This window comes from Poecilia reticulata, linkage group LG7, assembly GCF_000633615.1.
Source record: "Poecilia reticulata strain Guanapo linkage group LG7, Guppy_female_1.0+MT, whole genome shotgun sequence".
NCBI classification, from domain to species: Eukaryota; Metazoa; Chordata; class Actinopteri; order Cyprinodontiformes; family Poeciliidae; genus Poecilia; species Poecilia reticulata.
The window spans coordinates 16976230-16992638 of NC_024337.1; the positions used below are offsets into that span (position 1 = coordinate 16976230).

Below are 16409 nucleotides of genomic sequence, written 5' to 3' on the forward strand. Positions count from 1 at the left end.
GTCAGACCAACACTGTTGGGAGTGCTATTACTCACTAAGTTGCATTCTTGAACAGCACGTACCAGCGCATCCTTCTTTCCCAAACAGGAAGTGCTTGCCAAGACGGTTGCTAACCCCACAGTGTAGCACAGTTTGTCGTTTGTACGACAAACAACGACGATGTTTGTCGTTGTACCAGTACAACGACAAACATTTTGCGTCTTTTTCTACTCTTCAAGAGAACTAGTTCAGTGTCTAGCTTAAGCAGATCTTATGAAAATAGTCAACAAGTCATTTGTGTTTTCTGACGGCCATTCAATGATCTGATCGGGTTTCTGTATGTGTGCTTGTGAATAAAACTGATCCGTCTCTTTCTATAGCGCACAATGTAAATGTAAAACGGCAAAATTCCTTTTAATAACAAGATGAAAATCAAATTATTAACAACAACGTACAGTCTACTGCTTCTTTCTCTACTATCTGCTATTAGTGACGCATAATAAACAACTGGAATGTAAAATTAATTAAGTTTATTGACACTATATGATTGTAAATATGGTCACATAAGAAGTAATCGCAGAGACTCTGAATGTAGTTTGGATTTTTTTTTGTTCTAGAGGAACTGTATATTTGGACATCCTCACTTTATAGTCATGTTTCATACTTTGTGCAAATGAATCACTCATGAAACTGCAGGTTTTCCAACAAGATGAAGTTTTTACAGTTCAATACGCCGTTATTGACTGACGGAACATTTGAAAATATTATTACCACTAATAAAGCGATCAGAATGCGTGTTGTATTATATGGATTGTGCTTCCTCTGGACATTAACCAGCCGCTGTCATCGATGCTAACGCTGCGTTCCAGTTGAACTCAGAACTGGGAAATTTCGACTTCCCGTTTGGGATAAACCAACTCTAACGTTCTCCGAAGTGAGATTTCCACTGAGCAAACTGGGAGCAGCTCCAACTAACCCCAGTTACGACTTGCAAGGTGGACTTTGCGGTTCAAAATGACCGCTCCTGGCATCAACATATTAAACCGTGGTGGAAATATGTTAATTTTACGAGACGCATGCGGAATAGAAGTGCGTCTAAAATCAATGCCACATGTAGCGCCTGAAACTACAAACTGGAAAAATTGAAAGTTATATTTGCTTTTGGGAAGTAAAGCTTAAATTTATGTTTGTAAGAGTTTTTGCAAACAATGTTTGTGGGCGACGCCATTTTAAAATACAGACTTCTTAACAAGTTACCTTTTTTTCCAGATAACTGGAACGCAACACGAGTAGCAAAGTTTGCTCACCTCTACAGGATGCATCGAGAACTTCTTCACTGTTTTATCGCCTTTGTATTTACACCCTTAAATGTAACAATATCCAAACATCGCTTACGCATAATTAATAAAGTGTTAAAGCTGCCTCCGTACTATCAAGAAGGTGGCAGAGCACCAGGCTGTAGGAAGTGTGACGTCATGTGGGAACTATCTATAGTTTTCACTGAATAGATTCACAAATGTACAAATATTAGGGCCATACTAAGAAAAATTAAAATTACAAGAGTAAAGTCATGTTACGATAATAAAGTCGTAAAATTTCGAGAATAACGTCATGATATTGCAAAAATAAAGTTGTAATATTAAAAGAATAAAGTGTTACAACTTCATTCTCGTAATTTCATTTTAAATTATTTTCCAAGAGTGGCCCTAATACCTCGTCGTACAAAGGAATAAAAAAAGCATAACTAGTGTGCAGAGATCATTGAAAATCCACACTTTCATTCATAAACTCTTTGTGTGAACAAAGCTTCTCCCTTAGTGACATGTTTTCAGTCCAGCTTGATCAAAATCATGATCAGCCTCTTACTAAACGTGTCCAGGATAAAAATGGAAAAACATTCAAAGGTGTCATTTTGGTAAATAAGAAAGAAGAAGCGTGTAAATTAGGCGGAGGTGCTCAATGCAAACCCCTTTGCCATAGCAGACCGACGTCTGTTTTATGTTGCGTCTGTGGTTGGGTCGGCACACACACTCAGCCCCTCCCCCACCTCCTCCCACACACACACACACGCACACACACACACGTACGTTTATTTAGGATGTGGCACCTGAAAAAGCGAGGCCCTGAGCGTCGGAGATGGCGTACACACAAAGAAGGTTTTGGGTAAAGAGAGGCAGCCGACCGTTTACAACATGATCACAGGAGAACCGCGTCGACGCAGGCTGACCGGCCAGCCGAGTCCACACCATGGAACGAAAGAGAAAAGACGACAGGAAGGAGGAAGGACAGACATCAGTGGAAATAGACGCGGTAGCAGACGTAAGCGCTGAGGGCCAGCGCCGTGCCCAGGCACACGTGGGCCGTCAGAGGGGACCAGGCCCCGGGCACAGGACAGGTTCCCTTCTCCCGCTCTGCTCCGTCCGTCCCGTCCTCCGCCGCCGCCACCCCCTGCTGGGGTTTCCTCGGAGCGCCGGAGGTCAAGTCTCCGATTCCCACAGGCCCGTCCCGTCTGTCGGGAGGCGGCTCCGGGGCGGCTGGGTTTCTGTTCCTCAGCTCTGTGTCTGCTGGAGACCTGGAAGACCAAACAGCAGAACAAAGGTTTAATTTCCCTTTTAGCCGATTATTATGGTAACTGTCCACTTCAGTCGTTATAAAAATCAAATATCAGTTAAAAGATATTTGACTTGGTCATTTAATTTAATCTTCTGTCTAGGCATGTCGCGATAAACGATAAATCAATAAATTAAACTTATCGACCTCATTTTAATTATTGGCTTTATCGTCTCTTCCTGCCTTTTATTCTGTTGATGACACTGAATGAAAAAAAGCTCAACTCCGGTGCTCTCCACTGACCCTCCCTTCCTCATTTCCTAARTGTAAAGTCCAGCGCACACGACAAGTTATCGGCCGACAGTCGGCCCATTTTCACAACCTGAGAGATCACACATTAGCCGACAGAAATCCTAGGTATAATTGTGTGGTGTCCAGCCACTCAGCAATTATTTTGGACTTGTAGCAAAAAATAATGGCTACAAGTCCAGTTAACTAATTTTAATATCAAACATTATTTCAATGCTTTACTAGAATCTACCTGTGATGCATGTGGCTGGAGTCATCATAGAGTCCTGACTGAATAAAAATCATTATAACCTATTTATGTCACGTTAACGAAGAACAGCTGAAAACTTACCGGGTTTATCAACTGCCTTAGCAATTTGGCTCCAACTCCTCCCCTTGTCATTTCTATATTATTTACACGAAATGTTGAATAAATATTAATGTTGTTTCTACATATCATCTCCTATGTCCGCTGGACTTCAGGTTGCCATGTCAGCTGTTTGGGATTCCCCTCCGTAATTTCCCCTCAGAAAGCGTGGAGGAGAATCCTGCTTTCTGGTTGGCTACTTGTCACATTCAACAGGCTGCGTTAAGCTCAGACGGGAAAAACCCCTGATTTAGATCGAAGCCGCCACRACGATCTACCGTAACACACCACACACTGCAGGATGATCGGTTACGAAATCACCAGCGACAATCTTAGATCGGCCAACAATCTAAGATTTTCATAAGGGGAAAATGGGGGCAAAAAATCGTGTAGTGTGAACTATTGTATTAGATAGTCGGATGTGCCCATCTTCTCTATTTAAATCTAGAGATTACTGAAGGACAATACAGTATACAGACTTCATAATCTGCACTCTTTTGGTTGAATGCAGTATTTATTTCCACTTTGGCTTTATGTTGTTTAGTTTTTATTCAAGTATGTTTTTTGTTAATGGAGACTGAGAATCCATTTTATTTTTGTTTTTGGTTGTTTTGTTTGTTTAGTTTATCAGTTCCAGTGTTATGTGTTCTTTTGAAAATAAAGTGTATCTATCTATGGCAGGAAATCGCATGCATTATTAGTCATTTCCATTAAATCAGTGTCAAAAGGTCTTGAAACAATATTATCGTTTATCGCAATAATTTTTTAGACAATTAATCGTCCAGCAAAATTTGTCATCATGACAGGCCTAGTTCTGCCTCTTTAAAAAAAAAAAAAAACTCCTGCTCTTTCTGAAACTCCGCCTTCAGCACGCCGTCACAACAATGGTCCTCCATGATGCCGTTTATAGCCGTTCTTAGCTCAGCAGACTCGTAGTTCCAGCTGGTGTCTGCTTGTTGCTGCTGCCACTAGTCTGGAGGAGCTGACTGGCTGAACGGTTGCCATGGAGACTAAAGGATTTCTCATGCATGTTTTAGATGAGGAAGCAGCAAAGAGTCTCTTTCCCACTGGTGGTAAATCTCACGAGAACGTTTGTAAACGGCTTCATGGAGAAACACTGTGATGAAGGCGAAGTGCCAGAAAGAGCAGCAGGAGCTTCTTAAAGAGACAGAGACCCAATTTCAAGGCGTCAAATTTCAAGTTATGTTTGATGACATGTAGCATTTTTTTTAAATAACAGCTGATGGTGACGGTTTCCTGATTTTGCTATAAAATGAAACTATTTGCCGATTGTTTGAAAACAGCGTTAAGTTTTTGTATAATATTAGGAAAACATGCGATAGTATTAGAGAAAAGTCCTGACTAAATCTACAAATTATTACATGTGACTTCCTTACATAGTGTGGAATCAATGATTTACTAAAAACAGTTGCTTTGTGCAACGTCTGCTTCTCTACTAAAAAACATATAAATGCTGCATTAAACGTAAAGTTAAAGTGTCAACAACAGGAAAACGGAGCTTGAGCCTAAATGATCCAACATCCATTGGAGTCCAGGCACTTCTTCATGATATGCAAAACATTGATATCACAATAAACGTGCATTATATAAATCATATAGATATGTAGGTATAGAAGTGGTCGCGGATGACAGATAAATGATGCAGCATCGTTTCCTCTTAAGCTCTACAGGAGGAGCGAAGACTGTGCTACGTTTTCCACACAGCTTCTCCATTTTGGTTTCATTTCTGTCTGATGAATAATGACGATGTTAAATCTGCTGCACGTTTCTGAACACTTGAGGTCAGATTTAAATCAACTTTAAGCCTGATTAAGATCAGACCGTCTTTATTATTGTGACCTGATGTGTAAAACCTGATTTCATGACTTTTTATGTAGTTACAAAGTGGCTCTGATGGGGAACAAAATCAACTCCTCACAGGTTATTAGCTTAGTTTTTTTCAAACACAGTTAGAATATCATAATATAACATTTTGATAACTGTTTAAAAATGAAGTATAAACTTTTTTCATATGTCTTACTTTTTACACATTGCTCTTTATTTGAAGAAAAAGTATATATATGAAATTTTAATACAGAAATGTGATTGTTTCAATAAAAAGTTTATTTAATTCCGTTTTAATTTTTATTTTAGCTAAGCCATTCTTACTATGACTTTAGGGCTTAAACTTCAGCTTCTCAAACAGAAAAGACTAATTTAAAGTGTCAGCAGAAAGTCACTAAGTATCACTGGAAAGTTAAGTGGAAGGACGAACGTCTGGTGGAAAAAAGCGTCAAGTGGACTTTAAGAAAACATTTTTGTCAAAAACCCACAGAGACGACGATTCATGACAGGAAGTGTCGTGATTCGTCGATGTCAAAATCACATTTAAAATCTTTGCTACTAGTTTCCTCATAGCATTCTTATCAAATCAACGATAAACCATCTCAGGTGCAGCCGGCTCTCTCACCTGTCCTAAGTGCTGCTTCATGCGTCTTGTTTACGTTTGTTGATTGGCCCACAAAGCCAGCCAAAGGCAAACCAAATTTAATTAGTGACATAAAACAACATTTCCAACAATATTCTAATTCATTAGTTTTCAAAGTGAGGGTCGTGGCCCCTGGAAGGGCCACCAGAAGGTCTTAGAGGGGAAAAAAAAAATTGACTGAATTGAAATTTTTGTTATCAAAATCTAGTCTATTGTTCCAATTAATATTATATATGTAAAAATAATTTGTTGAAATGTTACTTCCAGGTTTTTGTTTCTGATTGGTTGCTCTTTAAGCTAGCATAGCGACTGTAAAATGGACAGAAAAAAGACTGAAGGATGTAATAATTATTGAATAATAAACAATAAATGAATTAATCGCACGATAAATTAAAACAAGCTCAATAATTTCCATTTGTATGATTTATTGTTTTTCTCGTTTCTACCAAAAAAATCGTGTTTTGGTCTCAACTAGCTTCTTTTTCTGAATGACAATTTTGTTTACAAAGGCTTCATAATTCAGTTTATTTGTCGTTTTGCTTATTTGTTTTGGATATTTAAAATATCTTCCAGTTCCAGTGTTAAATATTCATTAAAATTTTTACTTTATTTACCTTTGCAAATGGGTTCTTGCATTATATCATGTCTTTAAAATAGCCTCAAAACAACAATATTATAATTTATCACAATAACGTATGAGACAATTTAACGTTTGTTACCATGGCAGGCCTATTGAACAGCGAATAAAACGTTTGTGATGCAATAATTTCCAGAATGAAAGTAGATCTGAACCAGAGTGATTTTCTCAGATCATTCAGAGCTGCTGTCGTTTTAAATCTTATCTCTTCTGCATCTGGCCGCCTCGTTCCTGTAAATCGGTCCGACTTGAGAAACAGGTAGACCGAGAAAAATAAATAAATAAAGAAAAACTAGAGCTATAGATGAATGCACCCCTGATGGCATTCATGAAAAACGGTTCTGAGGTAAGGAAGGAAGATTATGAGGCAGATAACCTGAATTAAACTGACTCTGGATTGAGCGCCACAGTTTATTCACAACAGCTTAATTCACTCCAGGTTTAGAGCTGCAACTAAAAGAAATAAAATAAATCTGCTTGTGCATTTTCTAACTTTATTTTACTCAAACTTCACCAGATAATGGCGATTTAATGCAAAAAGAAAAAGTCTGCGTCTCAATAAATGAGAATATTATTGATTATTATATCAGAAACTCAATGTAAAATGTGAAACTGATGGTTCATTACACACACAGGGCGACATAATTCTACTCATTTTCATTTCAATGAGAAAAACAAACATGGGGAAGTGCTGACATGAAAGCTGCAGCTTTTTACAGCCCGGCACGAGCCACAAAAGGTAATTTCCAGAGAAGTCTGCTGTTCACAAACCGCAGAGTCCAAGCATTTCCATGGAAAGTTCAGTGGAAAGAGAGGATGGTGTAACAGTTTTAAGCAGAGGTACGCTAAAAAAATAAGCTGCAAGATTATTAAAAAGGTGATTAATTTTGGTAATTTAACTCAAAATATTTAACCCAAGCTGCCGTATACAAACATTTTCATTGAAAGTTAAGTGGAAGGAAAAAGGGCTACGACCACGTAAGGGCCTAAACAAAACATGAAAGTTGTCCCACAGACACTTGCACAACCTAGAAAATGTATATTCCAAATAAACTTACTGCAGCCAAGCATTTCCATAGAAAGTTCAGTGGAAGGAAAAAGTTTGATTTTTAAAAAAGTACCAAAAGAAGATGGCGTAGCAATTTTAACCACAGCCACATCTAAAAATAACCTACAATATCATGAAAAGGTGATTAATCTCATTATAGAGACATTACACACAAAGCAATTATTTTTGTTCATTTTGGCTCAGAGCAAACTATCATCAAATTAGTTTTACTAGAGGAATGTTATGACATGATCATGTCATGGACGCAGACACCCTCCACACGCCACAAAGTGTAATTTCCAAAGAAGCTTGTCATTCACAAACTGCTGTATCCAAGCATTTTCATTGAAAGTTAAGTGGAAGGAAACATTTTGATTTCAAAAACAGTACTAAGAGAGGATTGTATAGCACATTTTACCACATCTAAAAATAAACTACAATATCATTAAAAAGGTGATTAATTTCACCCAAAGCTACATCAGATTCATAACTCACATGTTGACGCTTTTGGCTTAAAGTAAATTATCGTCCATTTACAAGTTCCTTTTTTTTCCAATTCAATTTAAAAATAACTCTGAAGATTTCCTAAGTTATTGAGATGCATGCGTCAATTTTTAGGCCAGCATTTCGGATGCTCACCTCAGTTGGGACGTTTCCACACGCTGGATGAAGTCTACGTCATCTGGGAAAAAACATGGCTGCACTCGGCCGTTGTGAGGGTCTCTGGGAGGAGGAAGAGGAGGCGGCGGGGTGAACTCTGGAGGATCATCTTCCTCATTCGACAGCTCTTTCCACGACTCCTAGGAACAAAACAGAAATATACACGTTATTTTTAAGAAAACATCTTTGAAAAATTGAGAAGAGAAGAAGAAGAACCTGCCTGGAGAGACGTGTCTCCCTTGATGTACTTGGCACCTTCGATCACGGCGAGGTAGGAGAAGCGAAGCTGGTCTGGCGTTTGTATCAAACCCATCCGATAACGACGCATCTCCAGCAGCACTTCACGGATCCGCACCGAAGACGGGTCTTTACGGAGAGACATCTGTAAAAATAACAGAAAAACTGCGCTTTTAAATCTGTAAAGATAACATTTAAACCATAATAGCTAAACGCAGTTTTTATACTAACTGTAAAAATGACAGAAAAACGCCATTTTTACTTCTGTAAAAATAACAGGAAAACGCCGCTTTTAAATCTGTACAAGATAACAGCTACACAGTTTTTAGACTAACTGAAATAACAGCTAAACGCCATTTTTTCTTTTGTAAAAATAACAGAAAAACATTATTCTTACATCTGCAAAGAAAAACAGCAAAACATCCATCTTACATTAGTAAAAATAATAGCAAAATGCCATTTTTACATCTGTAAAAATAACTAAAAGACGCCTATATCACATTTGCAAAAAAATGAAAATAAAAAGCAGCAAAACGACATTTAAACATCTGTAAAAACAACAGCAAAAAGCAGCTTCTAGACTAAAACTTTGTCTTGTTCCATTGGAAACATAAAACTACGACTCTGCTGATGAGTCTTTACGAACCAAAAGGAGGCAGGTGTCCACGAGGCAGAAGGTGCCGGAGCGTCCGATGCCAGCGCTGCAGTGTACCACCACCGGCCCGTGCTCCGCATTCAGACAGCCCGACTCGCGCACCTTGAAGAGGAAGTTGAGGAAGGAGGCGGGAGACTCTGGGACCCCAAAGTCAGGCCAGGTCGTGTAGTGAAAATGTAAAATTTCACGCGTCTCCCGAGTCTGCAGGGGCAGATCAGAGTGAAAACGATCAGAAGAAATCCAGTGAAAGCAAGAAGGACTTTTTTCTTTTTTTTTGCTATGCAAATTATTTCTCAGAACTGAAAACGGCAAAGAAAAGCTGCAGTTTCAGCAAATGAAACTGAGAAAACATGGATAAGAGAAGCGAAAAGAAGGAAATTTGTTTCATATGTTTCAGTTCTTCAGTGATCATCTCACACATGACTTTACAGGAACGAACAACGGGGTTTCTGCAGGTTTCACCAACTCTCATTTAACACTTTCTAAGACTATTATGAATTAAGTTTAAGGATCAGCGTTAGCGGCAGCGCCTCCCGTTTTCTGGGAAGCTACAGCTGGGCCAGAGGATCAAAAATGAGACATTTCTGCAGTCAGTTTGAGGCTCTTAGCAGCAGCTTCCTGCTTCTCATTCTCTACAAGCTTAACCCCAAAGAGCCGAGCTGTTTTAGAACAAAACCCACGAAGCATCGAACGGGTTAGCAACAGTTAGCAGCTATTTAGCAGTAGCCTCAACGACGACAAAGTATTAGAGACTGAGTGACAAAAAATCAAATAAAATAATGAAAATAAAGGCAAAATACTATGAGAATAAAGTCAAAATAATACAAAAACAGTCATTTTGTTCTAGTATTAATCTTGTATAACATTATTCTTGTAATTTTATTTATTTTTTATTTCCTAAGACTCCGCCGTAATGTCTGTGGCGACTCAAACTTTTGCCTGACAGAAAGAAAACTAGACAGAATACACAAGATTAAATATTCTTGCCATGACAAAATTACATTTTTCTAAATTAAATTTCAATCTTTTATTTTAGAAACAGGAATTAAAGACTTTCTAATTATGCACAGACACTCTCAACAACAACAAAAGCCATCATCACGATGCGGATTAGCATCATTAGCACGTAGCTTCTGCACTCAGTGTGATAATGGTACAACTCACAGACAGATTCTCCAGCTCCAGCTGTCGGACTGTGTAGTACGATTTGATGTCCTCCGAGACGAGAGTGACCTTGAAGCTGGTGTCTTCGAAGATGACATCTTTCTCCTCCCTTTGAGGCCAATATTGGGCACATTTGATCTGAACCCAAAGGAGAACGCAGGTTATACACCAGAAAAAAAGGAAACGCAGAGAGACGGAGAGCTGGTGCTTACAGAGCCTTTCTCTATGACCCGGTTCAGCATCACGACTCCGCGGGTCCTCTGCTCCCAAACCATCTCCCAGAAATGACCACATGTACTTGGAAGGGGACCCTAAGAAGAAACGACAGAGAAAACAACCATTTAATCACTTAAGTTGGCAAATATGAAGGTTTTGTCTGATCATGAATCCCTTTGGATTCAGAGTTTTAACGAGAACCCTTTATTTGCCTAATTTTATGCATTTGTTTTGTTATGAAAGCAGCCATTCTTTCTTTTGTGTGAAATTCTAATCAAACATTTGTTTTTTGTTTAAAACAAAAAGGAAAATGAACGAAAACGCTGCTAACAAATCCACCGATCCGAATCGGTAGCTAAACAAAGTCCTCGGTTAGGGGTGGGCATTTATCGTGAAAAACTTCTTATGATGATAAGAATTTTGATGCATTATTGTCTCAATAAATTTCACTTATTAATATCATGTGAAAAACAACTGACAGTATTATCGAAAATGTTATTTTTACCATTTTCTCCACTGTTTGTTTCACAAAATTATCATATCAGTAAATTCAAAAATATGATTTAATGCGGTTAGTGTGTGCAGTTTAGTGACATAAATCACACTTCAAGTAAGAACTTTTTTAAATGGAAATGTTTTTCAAGAACAGTATTTGTGTTTGTGGCGTTATGAATGCTGTGCCATACAGTTACCAAAAACAAAGCAATAAATAGCTTTTTTCCCAAAAACATTTTCATTATCACAATAAAATTCTTGAATCCATTTGAGGAAAAGACGACGAGTTGTTGTGCCAATCACAACAAAGTTCTGCAATGAGCTGGGTGGAGGCACTGAGAGTGAGAGCTGAGCAGCAAAAAAGAAAATAAAAAATGGGTAGACGCCTGTAGAACTGAACTCCAAACTATTAGTAGAAAATCCACCTATTTGTTGACTTTTCCATTAAGTATATCTAAAATATTTTAAAGAAAATGCGGCTTCTGAAGCTAAAATACCCAGCATGCATCTTGACGCACTATTGGCTGGCGTTTGCGAAGCAGCCAATCTATGAGCTCCATTTATGTTCCTTGGCGCTGATTGGTTGAACCTCCAACAGTGGAGATAAGGAAGAAAGTAGATGCTAGTGCTAACACAGTTTCCAGTGTGGGTATTAATACACATTTGATGTTTAAACTATTAAAATATGTATTTTCAGAGAGGGACTCAAGTATTCACAGATATTAAATATTCGCGGGTTCGCAGTAGTTCACTGCATTAACCAAGAAACTTTGGGAAAGCATATATTTACAAACCCAACTTTACTCCTGTATTTCAGAATCGCATTTTAAACAGGGGATATTTCACATTATTGATATTCACTCTTATATGGAATAACTGTGATACTTTAAAAAAAGAAGTTGAGTTGTTACATGATTTCCTGTAAAACTTTATAAATTACTTTAAATTGTCCAAGTCAGCTTCCATTCATTGTAAATTAGGCTGGTTCAAACACAATCTAATAGAAAATAAAGCACCCGAAAAGTTTCCCAGTTTGATTAAAAGTTTTCCAGCTCTAACCGAAGCACAATGTGGTCAGGGTACCTGAACAGAAATGCAAGCCACACTTTTTAGATATTTATAAATAATTTTTACCACCATGTTCCCTTCCTCTTCCATTATTATTTGTATTTTTGTTAGTTTTTTTGGAAATTATTACCTCTGGATTCTGCGATCTTACTTTTTACCATCAGATACTTTTCATGATTCTAGTATAACTTAGTATAATTGAGGATACATAAGTTTACGTCCACAAAGTAAACTTGTGGACGTAAATATAAAAACTCTAATTTTATATTGAGAAAATTAGAATTTTCTCAATATAATCTTTGAACATAATACTGGAAAAGTTACAGTATTAACTGTAACTTTGGGTGAAGTTTAAATGAAGTTCAATTTATTTTTATATGGAAGCACAACTAATATCATCTGAAAGAGCTTTACATGGCAAACAGAATCCAGTTCATGCACACAAAGGATTTTATGTGTAAAACCATACTACTACCATTAGGGATGAAACGATTAATCGATTATTGAAAAAACCTGTCAACTAATTTAGTAATCGATTAATTGCTAACTGGAGTACAGACTCAAAAAAATACCATTTGCTCTAAGAACACACTCAGAGCAGAAATTAAGCCAAAAATCTGTATATTTTGGATTTTTAGATGAAAAACAAGTTTGTCTGTAAATATGTTTTACCCAGAACTCCTAAAGTGTCAAAGTTTAAACTTCACCTGGTTCACATTCTGTTAAAAAACACAAAATCTCCTATTAAGCACCATTTCCAATCCAATTATTAATCAGTTAATGCAAAAATTAACCAACTAATCTACTAAATAATCCGTGTGCATTAAAGAGATGCTGTTATTGCATTTCAATGTCAAATTTATTTATAAAGCACTTTTAAAAAGGTGCACCAAAGTGCTGCACAAAAATTATAATAGGATAAGTTCAAGAAAAGAGAAAGAAATAATACTAATATATATATATGATAAAATAATAAGAGTAATAATAAGTAAATAAAGTAAAAATAAAACATCACAACAGGAGAGTTACAGTATCAGGCCTCAATTAAATGCTGAAGAATAAAAATTTGTTTTAAGAAGCAATTCAGGCAATAAAGTGTTAAATAAAATTAAACTGTTTGTTTTGTTTCTTTTTAATGTTTTTCTAATCTTGCATAAAAACGCTCAAGTGGTTGAATGAAAAATCTGCACGGTGTAAATGTTTTTATCCGATTAAATCGATTCATTGTATCATCAGTTGCAGCCAATATAATCCAATGCATTCTTACGTTTTGCTGAAAGGTTTGCTTGTAGCTTTTAAATTACTGTCAGGCTGCGCAACAGATACGTTTTATTACAATGCAAAGAGATATTCTGAGTGAAGGCTGCGTCTCCCTGGATGCTCACCTGAGTAAGAATATATTTCCTCTGCGCCTCTTCTGCAGTTATTAGGCTGGCATTGATGTAGTCGTTTGGACCCAGCTGCAGGCAGATTCTGCTGTGGTCAACTGCAGAACGGAGAGAGAAGCAAACAAAAGCAACAATTTAAATTTTAAATCGATAACACTCCTCCTGCACAGCGTCCTCCCCTGGCTGTGAGAAAATGGCGTCGCTGGACGGACTAAAAACAGACGCCGTGTGAATCTCACCCTGAGAGGTATCAGCCCAGGGAACTTTTTGAGATAAAAATGTAAACAGAACTACTTAGTTTCGGGTTCCTCATTTTCACATCTCGTTAAATGCGAATATGAAAAACCGTAACTATTTGCAACGCCGGCTCTGCGCAAATTTTGCATGGCTCGTTCAGTGTGAAGAAAAGAGGAAACCACCAAAGTTCAAATGTTAAACTCTGTTAGCTGCTTAGTTTATTGGATAATGATACTGAACAATATTATATACTTTGTATGATTAGGTGGAAACATAACAGCAGTTTAATGAAGCACTAATCAAACTAGTAAAGTATAATTAGTGGCTTTCTTAGTTTCCTATGAAATGTTTTGTGAATTTTATGTCATTTATTTATTTTAAAAAGGGTTTTAAAAATAAAAAAACAAGAGAAAACATGCATACACAACTAAGACCAAAGTAATTAGCTTAGCACTACTTTTCTGTTTGAAAAAGAGCAGAAAGGAGTAAACCATAAAATGAATTATATTACCTACCGACTCAATAATGATCAGAAATTTGTAATTAAAACCATAAAAACCAACAAATATATTACAAAGTAATAATAATTATTATTCTAATAATTATAATTCTGATACAAAGGCAGAATAATTACCAACTCCTTGTTAATTTAACACATTAAAAAACATAAACTTGGGTAAATTTTGTGTAAGATGATTTCTAAAATAGGATCCGGACTCTACCTTTAAATAATGATTACTCTGCCAGAGGAGAAATGGGAGGAAGCAGCTGCAACGGTGTTATTGGTCAAATGAAAACACGACGCGTCTCAGTTAGCATCGATATTTAAGTTTGTTTTCTTTAAGTCTGACCAGGTGAAGAAAGGCGAAGAGCGACTCACAGGGGCTGACGTCCCGGTAACGGTTCCGAGTCTTGTTTTCGGGAAATTTGGCAACCTTGCATGGTAATTCACAAGACTGCTGGCGAATGTCCTACGGGAAAACAAACCAAAAAAAAAAAAAAAAAAAGATTTTACAAACAGCGTTGTATTATTTTTATACATTCAAGTGTGACTGCAATGTTTGAAAAATCTAAATTTATGCATGTGTGCAAAGAAAGTCCTGTGCAGGGGGGAGGAGGTTCTTCCTTCCTAAATTTTGTCCTACATGTCAAGTTTTTTTCATGCTGAAGAAGTTTATGTAAAACATAGAAGCCTGTAGCTCAGAAGTTTACTAAACACTCATAATGGGTATATAAAACGTAGTCCTTCAGAGATTTATTTTAATCATTCTTTTAAAAAGTTGAGATGATTTTAACCATTTAAAGTTCTGACACAGCCAGTTTATAGAGTGAATTTAGGAAGATTTCCAAAGATAATGCATCTCAAAAAATCTAAACCTGTCCCAATATACACCAAAACGTAAACCTCTACATATATAAATCTTTTAAAAAGCAGAAACTTCCACATCACCAATTGGTCTAGTTCAAGGCCTGTTAATTATAATGATTGATTACAGCTAGTAGGTTCTCAATGCATCATAAGCTGAATTAATCAATACTGAAGACGATGGGCGATCTAAAATATTAAAGGTAATTTTATTTATAGAGCACATTTTCAGCAACAAGGCAATACAAAGCGCTTAAACAAATGAATAGTCGTTTCTGAACTCTTACAAACTCCAAGATTGAAACAACTGAACAGGTGATTCAGATGCGACACCAATGATCCAACAGAACCTCTACAACTGACCTCAACCAGGACCTCAAAAATGTGTAAACTATGCAAGACTATCCGGAAAAATAATACGGTTTTTGTTCGTTTTTAAGACACTTAAATTGTAAGCAACCTAATTGTCTTACAAAACTGTTAGAATAAATAACTAAAACCCCCAAATGAATATAACATCCACGGTTATTCAAGTGTAAAAAGTGTATATGGCGAGAGAAAACAAGTCATTAGCTTTAAAGAAGGTTTCTATTGACAGAATAAGGTTATTAAATGAGATTAAAGACTACAGATTAAAGCTGTGATGGGACGTACTTCAAAATACACACATACAGTAATAATAAAACATAATAATAATAATTTGATTGTCCCTAAAACATGAAATCTTCGCCATCGGCTTAATGTTTCCCCACCATGATCAGCAGACAGTTCAAACCTCATATACGGAGTTCCAAGTCCTATTTTCGTCGATTTCCCAAAACTCGGCTTCCATCGCTGCCGCCCGTTGTTGTTCCCGAACCCGAAAGGTAAAACCGCGGCTTCCCGGCAATAAAGCCGTAGTAAACTGTAGTTAAGCAATTTCCTGCGTTAGCTCCTAACTGTCCGGCTGCTGGTAGCTAGCAGTAGGGCTGCATAGATCGCTGCCTCGGCCTGTTCTTTAGCGGAAACACGCCGCTAGCTCCTCCTACGCAGCGTAGCTGCCGTCCTTGGCTGTCTAAAAGAGAGCAGAGTGAGGTTTTAGAGGAATTAGCAAGCTGTTCTGTGATAACCGAAGTTGATTTACAAGTTCTCGTCATATTCGGAGTACAACTCCATTAGTAGGAGGATCCGCTTACCATTCTTACAACAATGGCAAAGACTGACGTGCGAGGGCGCGCGGAGGCATCTTGCTTCTGGAAAGAAATGCGTTCGATTTGTCAGGGAGCGCGCACGCAGGTTTACGTTGAGGTCTGAGTGGAAAGGTTACGTCGTCGTGAGCGCCATATTGGGAGTGGAAAGTTCGCTTTAAAGGCAGTATATTTTAAACCCAATTTTATATATAAGTATATATATATATATACAACAGTATTGGTAGTATTATAAATTATAATATTACAATAGTAATATTGATAATATATTACAATTATTATATATTGCCAATATTAATAGTTTTATAATAATAATAATAACAATACTACCATTTGGAGTATTATAATAATACTAATTGGCAGTATTGCTGGTATTATA

The 16409-nt window shown here is 37.1% G+C and overlaps 2 protein-coding genes across 2 annotated transcripts in view; one reads left to right on the top strand and one right to left on the bottom strand.

The window, feature by feature from the left end:
• The window catches only part of klhl12 (kelch-like family member 12), a 65241-nt gene that overhangs the window by 35461 nt on the left and 13371 nt on the right, over positions 1 to 16409 (top strand). The gene's annotated exons all lie outside the window — the stretch shown is intronic.
• Positions 796 to 16110, bottom strand: ptpn1 (protein tyrosine phosphatase non-receptor type 1). Its single transcript, XM_008414419.2, has 10 exons — positions 16019 to 16110; positions 15619 to 15897; positions 14358 to 14448; positions 13238 to 13338; positions 10286 to 10384; positions 10074 to 10211; positions 8901 to 9110; positions 8238 to 8399; positions 7997 to 8157; positions 796 to 2551 (listed from the first exon to the last, which is right to left on the bottom strand). The coding sequence occupies exons 2-10, from the start codon at positions 15673 to 15675 to the stop codon at positions 2272 to 2274; spliced, it is 1299 nt and encodes a 432-aa protein (XP_008412641.1). The 5' UTR covers positions 15676 to 15897; positions 16019 to 16110; the 3' UTR covers positions 796 to 2271.

Excerpts from the sequence above, each read along its gene's own strand:
- ptpn1 (XM_008414419.2), bottom strand. The coding sequence starts at position 15,675 with ATGGAAGCCGAGTTTTGGGAAATCGACGAAAATAGGACTTGGAACTCC. Across the intron at positions 14,449-15,618 it reads CTTGGAACTCCGTATATGAG|GACATTCGCCAGCAGTCTTG; the intron begins GTTTGAACTGTC and ends GTTTTCCCGTAG. Across the intron at positions 10,212-10,285 it reads GGGTCATAGAGAAAGGCTCT|ATCAAATGTGCCCAATATTG; the intron begins GTAAGCACCAGC and ends CTTTGGGTTCAG.